General features: G+C 42.1%; 1 protein-coding gene across 7 annotated transcripts in view; it reads left to right on the top strand.

The window, feature by feature from the left end:
- PDE4D (phosphodiesterase 4D) overlaps positions 1 to 12,734 on the top strand; it is a 749,511-nt gene that overhangs the window by 678,337 nt on the left and 58,440 nt on the right. For 6 of the 7 annotated variants that reach the window (XM_048851539.2, XM_048851540.2, XM_048851542.2 and 3 more), the window contains exon 6: positions 1,339 to 1,451. In XM_048851539.2, coding sequence (XP_048707496.1) covers positions 1,339 to 1,451 — 113 coding nt within the window. Of the gene's footprint in view, positions 1 to 920; positions 1,253 to 1,338; positions 1,452 to 12,734 lie in introns of those variants that run through there. The other variant, XM_048851544.2, reaches the window with a different exon arrangement.

Genomic DNA, 12,734 nt, shown 5'->3' with positions numbered 1-12,734 from the left:
GAATTACATTTTCAGAGGGCTTTATTAATCGATTAATGCTGGACAACCCTAGGGGCTAGGTAAGAAACTATTATTGCCCCACTCCTGGGCATCTGAGGCCGAGAGGCTAACACACCTAGGGGATAAGACATCAACACGTGACAGATAATCATTCAGTGAAGAAATATGCCAGTGAGACATAAACTTCTGCTGGGGAGGCAAGGGGCAGGGAGCTGTGGCCAGAGCCAGCTCCCCGCCAGCTGAGTTGTGGCGCTGAGCCGCTGCGGAGCGCCCTGGCATGCCACCTGCTCAGAACCCGGAGCCTCAAGGTTACGAGGCGCTAATCTTGTCGGGGCATCTCCCCAGGCGGCGGCGAAGCCGTGTGTTGACCTGCTCGCGGTTACATAAGCGCCCGTGGCCCGGAGGGCGGCGGTGGGGATTTGTGGCGCGCGCGCTATGCTCCCGCCCAAGGCAGGTGGCGGTGACATGTGGGGGAGAAGCCGGGAGGGCTCCGGACCTACGTGTTTGCTCCTTAAGCCGTAAACGGAGCTCGGCGGAGGCGACTGCGAGAGTTCCACGCCGGGTTTTCGGCCGCTCCCCCGCCGTTCACACACACAGCACACGCGGCTGCCCCCGGCTCCGGCTGGCGGGGAGCAGCAGCAGCAGGGCTCTCGCTCGCCTGCTGCTCGTGTGGTGCCACCACAGGGAAACCCGGACCATCACGGGGGGCTTTAAAATACCCTCTGGTGGGGGGGGAGGGGCCGGGGAGAAGGATTCCCTGAGAGCAGCAGCCCCGGACTCCGCTTCTCGCCGCGGCGGGAGGAGGAGCTGGGAACACAGGAAACGTGGTGGCCGCACACACGGCAGCAGCCGCGCTGATTCATTTCTGCTCCGAGCCTTCTCCGGGGGGGCGGGCCTGGGCGGGGGGAGGGGCGGCGGCGCTGCCTGTCTCCAGCCTGGGCAACGCAAAGGTCCCTGCATCAGCCGTCCCGGAGGAGAGAGAGAGGAGGCGAGCCTCCCGCCAGCATCATGCAGGCTAGGGTCCGCTTGAGAGACTGAGCCCGCAGCAAACGAGCCTTCCAAGTGTCCCCGCAGATTTTGGTTCCGACCGTTGACTTTAAGGCGGAAAGAAGGAGGCTGGAGACTCTGTTACCCAGGCAGTTCCTTTGTGGGTCCAGCTGGAGTCTGAAGCCTGCCCTCCCTCAGTGCTCTGCGTTAGCAATATGAAGGAGCAGCACTCATGTGTGGGCACTGGGCATCTGAGCATGGCTGGGTATGGCAGGATGGACCCTTTGGAGCTTGCTGTTAGCCCTGTGAAGCGCTTGAGAACTGAGTACTCCTTTCCCTATCTCTTCGCAGAGGAGGCCTACCAAAAACTGGCCAGCGAGACCCTGGAGGAGCTGGACTGGTGCCTGGACCAGCTGGAGACCCTGCAAACTAGGCACTCCGTCAGTGAAATGGCCTCGAACAAGGTAGGACCCATCGGACTCCCTTGCCCTCTATTTCTCCTCCCTCACTTGCTACCAAAGCTGGAAATCCAGTGGATAGTTTTTAGCCAGGTATAAAATGCATCCAACTACTTACAGGGTCCCGTTCTCTGGGCCACACTGGAGTTTAGCCATGCAACTCCAAGTAAAAACTCTAATGCATCTCTAAGCTTCTTTTTAACGTAAATTAAGCTGTTTAATTTAAAAAAAAAACCCTGAATGTTTGTACATGAAGGAGCTGTTATCCTTAACTAAAATGTTCACGGGTTTGTTGACTCATATGACTGCATATGAGTGGATCAACCAAGGATGGTAGTGCAAAGTTCTGTTTCTGATGGCGTGTGTGTGCATAGAGCAGGGATGCTGAAAACAAACAGTTTTGAGACTTTGATATATTGTTAAAGGGGAATTATCTGAATAGTATTAACAACAAAAAAAGATGCAGTGGTCTAAGAAATTAAAATAACTGTATTGGGCTTGAAAAACACAGGACACATTCATCGTTTGAAGCTCTGCATATGAATCTGAATGATTGCCCATGTAGTTTGTGCAGATTCCTATGGCTGTAAATTTCAAGGCACATTTTGAAAGTGGTGAAACGTTAGGTGTTGGAAGGTTAAACTATTTCTCTATTTCTGTTTGAGTTTAAAATAAGAGGTATTATATTTGATTGCTGACCGTTACAATCTTTTCTGTTATTTATTCTTGCCACACACATTCTGTTGGGAGCCAAGTAAATGGTATATTTCAATTTCAGAAGTTAGTTGTCTACAATGGAGAGGTACAAGGTTGTAAGCAACCTTGTGCCAGAGTGTAAACATCTGAAAAGGTGATAATAAAGATAACACTGTATTCAATACGATTGTATTTTAAGTGGTACAGACCCTATTTTAGCTGTAAATATTGATGCTAATATATGGCATAATATTGTTTGTTATTAATGTTTGCAAGGAAAAAGAACATATATTTTAAAATTTTCTGCAGAGAATAAGCCATATATGTAGGGCTTCCAGATAGCTCTTTCACCATCCTACTTTCCTCAGTGCCCTCAAGGCCACAGACTGAATATTCAGCTAATATTTATGGTGTTCATTTTAATGGGCTTTACCTGACATTACTGAGAATTTATTTTACATCTGTAATAAGAAGAACTTGCTACAAGGTACTATGGGAGGCGTATGTTTTCCCCACATTTGTAATCACTTTAGAAAAATGGGGGGTTAATTGTAACAAAGAAAGTACACTTCTTTCCTCTATTCCATCTATGCAAATAGCTATTCACCTTTTAATAAACTTATTATTTTGAATTAGTTTAATTTTTTTCAGAATATCAAGAAAAACAAGTAAGGTCTTTCTTCATATAATCTCTGTCTTTTATTTTACCTTTCTGCTTTCTTGTTTTGACTGCCATTCCCAACTTTGTCATCAGTTTTCATCAATTGCATTTTTATTTAACTGGATACTCTTCTGTGGCTATGTATAAGATGTCAAGAATTTCAGCTTTTATGCTGCTTAAGCCCCATAATATATCCAGTAAATTTCTCAGTGACCATTTATGCTTCTCCGTCCTTTCTCCACAGTCTCTCTGGTTCTGGTCAGCTGGTTATTTCTGCTGCTTTTATGATTTGAAAGTAAAACTGACAGTAAGAGACAGAACCACAAAAGAGAAATGGTGTAAAGCTCAACATTTCCCAAACTTTAAAAACAGTTTTGTACCAAATTGTTTAACAACAATTCCAGCAGGATCTGATCCTGAGATACTGAGCTCCTACATTTGGGACTTGCAGATATTCCTCACCTCAGAACTGGTCCTTATTTTTTTACTCTAAATCAAGAGATAGTGGGTCTGTTTCAGCTCCTATTGAAGTCAGTGGCAAAACTCTCATTTTTAAAAAGGGAGCGGGATCAGTGCCACAGTTAGGGCCTGATCCTGCATTTGTTGCAAATCCCATCCAAATTATTGGATATTTATAGTATGGAAAGAATGAAGGCTTAGATAATTAATTTGTGAAAGGAAATGTACAAAAATATTATCCAGTTATTTGTAATTATAATATCGAAGCCTTTTATGGATCTGATTAAATACATTTAAAAACACTTGTCCAACCACTTTAGGGGGAATGACCCCACAGCAAGTTAACATTGGAAGCTTTCTATAGGCTGAAGATGTCTATCTAATCTGTTGACCCATCAGCTTGCTTGTTTATGATACTTATATGGTCCTCGCTTCAGTAGTACCTGAGAAACTCTCTATTATTTAAAAAAAGAAATAATAGTTATATTTTATTGAATTCAGTCCTTTTATGCCTTTTCTGAACACAGGAGACAAGACTTTTAAACAAATAAGATCTAACCAGTTACAAATCAATATAAAAATTACTAGTTCAGTCAAATATATTAATAACCTTGACTTTAAAAAGATTGGTCATTATTTTTGAAAACATTCTGATTGACTTTTGTCTGAAAAAATCTATAGCTTCCATCACCCTGCACAACTGCAGGTCTTATCCCACCCCCTTTCTCCCTCTTGTATTTGTATTTGTTAATGCACTCCTGATTTGCCAGAGATAACAGATAAACATTATTCATATATACTTATTGAAATCAGGAAGAAAATGTGTCTCATAAAGATCTTCTCATTTCTTTAGAAACAGGATCATGCAGGCAAGGCATTTGATATGAGATATACAGTAAGCTGGGTTGTCATAGCCAATCTGAAGGTCAATCAGAATGATGCCATATCTTACGTCAGAACTGGAAATTAATATTGCAGTCACATATTGAGTAGGTTTACTTGATCCATCAACTATGGATACAGATGTCGGAAACTCTCTGTTGCTCGTTTCAGTGCAACATGCTAAAATATTCAGAAATGCTCTCAGATAGTTTTTTGTTGCGTTAAGGTTGGCAGGCCATAAATGAAATCTCTTTTTATTTTTTGACTATGTAAATCTATGTGTATGTTTTCAGTGTTCTTCTTTCTTAAAATAAAAACAAATCAAATGCCATTAGTCATCTTGCAAAGAACAGTGAGCACATGCAATAGTGGGAAAAAATCAATAAGAAAAAGTTTTCAGTTTCAAATGTTGCAGGAGTTGTTATGAACAGTCATTCTAATTCTAATTATTTTTAAAAATATCTGGTATTTACACAACATGTTACATTTTAAAACAATTATACTAACATTAACTAATGCTCATGACATCCCTGGTAGATATGTAGATAGATACGGTTATCCTAATTCACGGGAAAACTGAGGCAGAGAAGTCTAGTCTGAGGGTAAACAGATAACCTTTTGTGCAACAGGGATAAGAACTCAGGAATGCCTGACCGCAGTACTTGGATCAAAGCATTAGAAAAATACCAAAATGTATAGCAAAATAAAGTGAAAGGAAACCAACAACTTATAAATCACACTAGTGTCTGAATATGTTCTTTCCCCACCATTTTTATAAGTAACATCGAAAGATCACTGTAACTGGAAAAAAAATAGAGATGGTGCAGGAAAGATACTTCTCTTTTTTTTATTTCCAATTTGTTTACTTTGTGCATTTGGCAGCACTTTCTGCATAGTCAGTTCAATTTTACTCTTTCCCCTGTGCTGTCAGTCAAATTCCCCTGTTTGTTGAGTCTTTTAGACATAGTGGGGTGGCATAGGGAACTGGTTGTGTTGTCTTTACACCAGCTAAGGACTCACTCATATTAGTGGTGCAAAAGCAGCTATATTAGAGGAAAGAACGTCTATCAGATTAGGGTAGTCTGTGCCTCGTGAGTGTCAGAACTATACTATAAACTTCGTAGGCCAGGGAGCATGTCTACTGTACAGCTACTATCTTGATCTGATACCATGGACCCTTGAGCCCTTATTGAGTTTGACTGACTGCATTAAGTCTGCTCAAGCACAGAAGGCTCCTCTATCTGATCTCAATGCAGGATTGAGTCCTGTGTTTATACAGTTTAGAGCATGCTATTGGTACACAATAAATAGTAATCAGTGATATCCAAACTCATAGCTATGGACTCAGGAAAGCGGAGTTGGTATAAATACGAGGGAGCATCTTGAGGAACCACACCACTGTAGTAGTGCACCGGGATATAAAAGGCCCTTGGCTGGTTGGGTGGGAATTTCCTCAGTGCAGGCACTGTGTAAGGTAGCATAGGTGGTGCTCCACAGGCCCTCTCACAAGCCTGGGCATGCCAGGAGAGTGAGTGTAGCTCAGAGAGCTATGGCGATTCTGGGAAGCTCTATAGCCTGGAGCTGCCTGGTAAGCAGTCCAGCCAGGGCTGCCATAACTCAGATCATCTTCCTGGGATGCTTAAGTTATTTAGGGGTTGTGCCAGACCCTGACTGTGCCAGAATTGATAAAGCCCAAAAGTAGCTTCTTGGAAGAACAGCACACCATCTCACCCCTGGTCTATATGCATGGCTCTATAAATAAACCAGTTCAAAAGAACATCACAATCAAATAGCGAGTTTATTTCTGTAGTCAATCAGCATGTTGCCAACGCTCATGATTTTATTGTGAATTTTGAACTATTTGATGTTTTTTCTTAAATCCCCAGCTCTTGGAGTCACATGAGTGCCAGATAATCTCAGCTTTCATTTAAAAAATAAAGTATGTTTCTAGCCCACATAGTTGTGGAGAAAAGCTTGAAAACATAATCCCTAACGGCTCAAAAACCAGAAGGCAGATAAAAAGAAATATTGTTTTATCATCTCACGATTTCGGGGACCAGACTCCTGATTTTTGAGTCCTTGGATTGGCAATAGTGGGTAAGGCATGCAGACTGGGTGCCCCATTCGTTGATGGGCCTTTCCGTTTAATGTTTGCTACTACCGAGGCTTTAAATATTAGGCCAACAATTTTCAAACTTGGATGCCGAAAGTTAGGCTCCCTAATGCATATTTAGATGGCTAAATAAAAATGCACTAATTTGCAGAAGTGCCTGGTAACTTCAGATAGCGCTATGAGCGCCAGTGCACATTTGAAAATCCTAACTTTAATGTAGGTGCTGAGCAGGGATTTGGATGCTTAACTTACACTTTGGTACAATCATACAAGCAAATCGTCTTCTTAAAAAATGTCTAGGTTACATGTGGTGGTGTTTTATTTTTATTATTATTTACTCTTTATCCTTTTTTAAAAAGTCTTTGATTGTCAGCTCTCCTGGGCAGGGACCTGTATGCATGTGTGTGTGCATGCTTCTGCAGAACCTAGCACAATGGGCCCCTGAAACCTGACTGCGGTCCAGGAGTGCTACTAATAAAGATCTAGCAAACATTTTCCACAGGACTGCAGTAATCTGTAGATGAGTTAAATATAGAGGAGTGTGTATAATGAAACTAACATGCAAACATATTTTCACTTCTGTATTTATGATTGCAAAAATCTCTAGTGTATTATTTTAGTATGTCTCTGTATCTGAATTTAAACACAGAAATGTTTCAATGCATGTTGAAGTTTACCACAGATAATGATAAAATTCTTTGCTATCTTTGTGATTCATCAAAAGCATTGGGAACAAAAATAGTGGTGGGAACAAAAGTCAGTGAGGATCACTGTTAGTTACAGTATGTGGATACATTCTTGCTAACCTTGGGTTTGTGGCCCCAGACCTGTTTACTGTGAGTGCACTATGTCTCCAAGACATTTCTCTAAACATCAGAGTTAGAAAGATGTATGTTTTATTTAGTTTTACCACACAAAACAGCTACTTTTTTGATACATCAAATAAAGTTGTAGCTGTCCAACATGTCTAGTAGGTTATGTGTTGATGCGGGTATTTATATTCAAGTGACTGCAAAAGTTCCTCTGAGTTGTTAAGTAAAAATAAAATGCAGATTTCCAAAGCAGCAATGCCTCTAACCATCTCTCACACTCAAAGGCGACTTTGCTATGAGCACCAATCCAAATGTTTGTGGACATATTCAGTCACTGGAAGAATACATTTCATTTTCCTGTAATGGCCATCCATGCCCTGTACTCAGCTGAAAATGTTGACCATACCATCACCCGCTGAAAAAGGATTTAAACAAAAATAAATAGAACAGGGATTGGTTTGAACATTTTATTAAAGTGAATTGCATTTTATACACAATTTAAATGTCTTAATTGTAAACATTAAGGATAACAAGAATGAGACTTAAAGAGAAAACAGTCAACTTGAAATCTAGTTGATTTAAAATAATGATTTTTTTACACCGGGCACTGAGGTCCCCTGCCAATTTTTGTTATTTAATAATCACATTTTCCTATTGAGAAAAATATTTTTCTTCTTCTTTATTGCTGTGTGAAAGACTTGTACAAATAACACGGGAAACTGACTAACGGACTGCATAGGGGAAGGAGAGAAACTAAATTAACTACGCAGCAAATGCTGCCAAATGCACAAAGTAAACAAATTGGAAATAAAAAAGAGAAGTATCTTTCACCCTCTTTTTTTCCCCATCACAGTAATCATAGCTGTTACTGTAAAAAGAGTGAGGAAAAAAGATATTTGGATGCTAGTGTGATTTATAAGCTGGCGATGTTCCTTTCACTTTATTTTGCCATACATTTATGTATTTGTATAGTGGTTTGATTTTAGGACTGGGAGCCAGGAATTCCTAAGTTCTTACACCTGTTGTGCAAAAGACTATCTGTTTTCCCTCAGTCAAGTCTTTTCTGCCTCAGTTTCTCCATAAATTAGGAAAACAGTATTTACCTACCTACTTACCTATCAGAGACATGTGCATTAGTTTAATGTTTGTATAATGGTTTGAAAATGTAAAGCACTATATAAGTCCTAAATATTTTGTTAAGAATTAGAATTAAAATAACGGTTTAGAACAACTACTGAGTCACATGAAACCAAAATCTTTTTCCTTACTGAATTTGTTTTTCATTATTGTATGAGCTCATTGGCATCTTTGCTTTATCCCATGGGAGGCACTCAGATAATATGGTGATGGTCATCTAGATGGATACAGTGCATCTTACTAGGAATAAAGGAAGAGGCTAATGTTGTGGTATGAAAGAATGAATCACCATTTAGAAGTCAGCTTTTGTTAACCGACTGACTATTTTTTAGTCATGTCCTTTTGAATCACTTCTAGTTACGCTGACATAGTTTGTTACATGACTAGCATCTTGTCTTCAGGAATGACAGTCCATGTGTAGAAGCTTTGTATTTGATAGTATTTTTACCAAATTTGTAAGCTCAACCAAAGTAAAATAATATCTTCTTAAATCATGGTCATAGATTAGAGTGACCTGATTCCAATTAGAGAAAAAGGATAATGCTGTCATATCCAATTTAAGAGGATTTCTTTATCAGTCACTCTCTTAGGTTTCAGCTATTAAACATAATAAAATATGTGCTGGAAATAAAATAGTGGAAAAGGAATTTGCTAATATCACGACTGTCAATTTTGTTGCAAAATTGGTAGGTCCTCTGTTTTGCTTTTCAGCGATAAATACAGCTGATAATTGGTTCCAAAAATTTCTGCAGCTTATTGCGTGACAGCATTCTTATATAATGTCTGGCAATGCCATTACAATTGGCTAGTTGACATGATAGTTTAATTGACTCTTGATGTTCCTGATCTTTCTAGGAAAATCCAAGGATGTGGTTAGCTCCTTACTTGAGTACGCATGCCAATTCTGACAAGAATTAGAAACAAACAAGATGTATCTGTTCTCAAAAACTTCATTGAGTGTAGCATCAGGAAATACTTATTCATTGAGGGTTTCATTTTGTACAGCACAGGTATGGATGGTATCTGTATATGTAGGAGCTAAAAAGTGATGAACTAGACAAGGAATGCAGGGAGGCCAACCTTCCATTGATGAGAGGATTTCTACAGGGTCACCATGCTTAGCCTTGCTTCATAGCAAGAGTAAAGCAGAAGGTGAATGTGTAGCTAAGCACGAAATTTGCATGCTGGAAGAACTGTACTTAAACCAGGGGTGGGCAAACATTTTGGCCCGAGGGCCACATCTGGGAATAGAAATTGTATGGTGGGCCATGAATGCTCACAAAATTGGGGAGGGGGTGAGGGCTGTGGTTGAGGGTGCGGGTTCCGGGGTGGGGCCAGAAATGAGGAGTTCAGGGTGTGGAAGGGGGCTCTGGGTTGGGGCAGGGGGGTAGGGTGTGGGGGGGGCTGAGGGATCTGGGATAAGGATGGGAATGAGGGGTTTGGGATGCAGGAGGGTGCTCCATGCCGGGATTGAGGGGTTCAGAGAGTGGGAGGGGGATCAGGACTTGGGCAGGGGGTTGGGACGTGGAGGGAGGCTCAGGGATGCAGGCTCCAGGCAGTGCTTATGTCAAGCGGCTCCCAGAAGTAGCAGCATGTCCCTTCTCTAGCTCCTATGCGGAGGTGCGACCAGGTGGCTCTGCACGCTGCCCCATCCACAGGCACCACCCCTGCAGCTCCCATTGGAGCGCCGGAGGGGGCCATTGGAGTGGGGCCATTGGAGCGCATAGGAGCCGGAGGGGGGCCATGCTTTCTGGAGCCATGCTGCTGCTTTTCGGAGTAGCCCCTGACCCTGCTCCCCAGCTGGAGTGCCAGAGTGGGGCCATGCCGTGGCTTCTGGGAGCCACGTGGAGCGGCCCCCCGATCCTGCTCCCCAGCTTAACACAGCTGGCGCGCCGGATCCAGCCCACAAGCCATAGTTTGCCCACCCCTGATTTAAACCCAATTCTCCTCAAACAAGCCCTTTCCTCACTTTCTGCTTCTTTTTTATGCTATGGCACAGGTATGCAAAAGTCCTGAGACCTCTGTGTTAGGTCAGTATGCTTAGTACTTAACCTTACTTGCTCCCATGTAAGTCTGGTCACTTGTGCTGGAGCACAACAAACTTTCACTAAGGTAAGCACAGTGATGAGTGTAGGTAAGGCACTTCCTAGTATGCACTGTGAAAAGACTTGCACGAGCAGCGGGTAATGGGTGAAATTTACCATAATACAGAGGACTTGTACAAGGCCCTCCTTGCCGTTTAAGTACTGCAGTGTCTTCACACAGACTCAGGGGTGGCAAGGGTACCAATGTAGGGGGACTTCACATCCACCATTCACCCCAGAAGGAAACTTCTTGCTGTCTCCAAGTGAGAAAAGTCAGCTAGATACCCTGTCCTTGTAAGGAGCAAATCAGTGAGGAGTGTTGAAGGTGGGTCTGAGATTTTGGGCTGTTATTGAGTTAAGAGAAAAAACAAACATGCAGTGGGTGAGGTGATGGGTCTGGGACTCTGCAGATGAGTGAGAGCAGCCTTTGTTTCATCTACTGGGACAGCTTTGGGTGACAAGGAACCCCCTGTGCTGAACTGCTGGTGTGGTGGGTGATGAGTACATGAGAGATAAGGAACACTGAGGTCAGGCAGCAGCTTGCCGAGAACCTTCTGGGGCGTTAAGAAAATGCTTTCCCCTGAACAGTCATTAGAACATAAGAATGGCCATACTGGGTTAGACCAAAGGTCCATGTAGCCCAGTATCCTGTCTTCTGACAGTGGCCAATGCCAGGTGCCCTAGAGGGAATGAACAGAACAGGTAATCAAGTGATCCATTCCCTGTCGCCCGTTCCCAGCTTCTGGCAAGCAGGCTAGGGACAACATCCCTGCCCAGCTTGGCTAATAGCCATTGATGGACCTATCCTCCATGAACTTATCTAGTTCTTTTTTGAACCCTGTTATAGTCTTGGCCTTCACAACATATTCTGGCAAGGAGTTGCACAGGTTGACTGCGTTGTGTGAAAAAATACTTCCTTTTGTTTGTTTTAAACCTGCCCAGAAGATCTGCTGTTCATCTCCTAGGTAGGGCCTTGGCTGGGGTTGGCATTGGGATTGGGCTGTGCACTGCTGTCTCTCCACTTCATGCTAGATGAAAGGAGCATTGAGTTCTATGCCAAGGAGAAAATGACAACTCCAAACATTGAGCAGGCAGCACTCAGAGGAAAGCACTTCCCTACTCTCTGTGTGGCTCTTTACAAGCAGCTAGCTGTCAGCTCTACACAACTTTGCTCCTTTCTGCTGCCCCAACCAGCCACAGCAACAGCACTTGGGGTCTGTCCCATAACTGTGCATTTGAGCAGACAACCTAATACCTGGAGCTAGTACCTTGAACCTGGAACTCTGTCTGCCTGCTTGCCTGAGCTTAGACCTACAGTTCCTTCCTACCCCAAAAGCTTTTGAGTTCCCCAAAAGCCCTATGGCTATGCCCGTTTTCAGCTACCCTAAGAAGTGCCTTAGGAGATGGGATATCTCTTCCCACTTGTGCAATCTCAACCAAGTAGAGGTGATTTTGTCAGTCTGTCCTCTTCCTGGGCTCTGATGACTTCCTCTGTACACCTCAACGAAGCAATGTTCCCAGTCCCTGCACACTGATGCACAATCACCCCTTTTTATAGCCTCTTTAATTTTGCGCAGGTATGAAAGATTCTTTCCTTCAGGTATAATGACACAGAACAATGTAGCAAAAATAGAAAATATTATGAAGTAATAATCAGTGAAAATAGTTTAGTGCATGATGTGGGAAGATGAGCCTAGTTTTCATCCATCATATATATTTGAATATGAAATAGATCTTTGACAATTAAAAAAATGTTTTATTGGAAGTAAAATATAAATGTAAGTGCTTCTTTTGAGAGCATACTCACCAAAAACCTCAAGGTCTTTCCTAAGAAAATAGTATTGAATATTGCAAAGATGTTACTTAGAAATGGATTGTATGTAAATAAATACTTCATAATCGCTCACTCACCTTGCTAATAATGGTTTTGCAGTTACTCATAAAGGCTTCTAGTTACTTGTGGATCTTTATGGCAGAATTTAGAACCAAGAATCTCCTGGATATTATGCTGTGTACTGATGTAGTGATGGTTAGGTCATAAGACTTGAAGCACTTAAAGATAGAAGAATGATCTTTCTTCTGTGTCGTTTGTTTTGCATTTTTAACTATAGGCAATTTCTTTGGCTAAATAACTTTTAATGCAGTGAATATGTTATCCACAGAAATAGCAGTGCAGTTGCAATACGACAGAGAAATCAGAAGCAGTTTTGCTGTCTTGGTTATGTTGTTTCATATTTTTCTTTGTAATCCTTTACTAAGACACTATATATTTAAGAGACTTTTCTCTCTCTAACCTATGTTTCCAGCTTTGAGATGGATTTACCATGGCTAGATTTTACTTTTACAAAGGACATGTCTGCACCAAAGATTTGTGCCAGTTACAGTCATATGCACTGGCGCTGCTTATCCCTGTTTGAAACAGGGGTGAACTGCACTAATACAAAT

This window comes from Caretta caretta, chromosome 5, assembly GCF_965140235.1.
Source record: "Caretta caretta isolate rCarCar2 chromosome 5, rCarCar1.hap1, whole genome shotgun sequence".
NCBI classification, from domain to species: domain Eukaryota; kingdom Metazoa; phylum Chordata; order Testudines; family Cheloniidae; genus Caretta; species Caretta caretta.
This window is presented reverse-complemented; position numbering and strand designations above follow the sequence as displayed.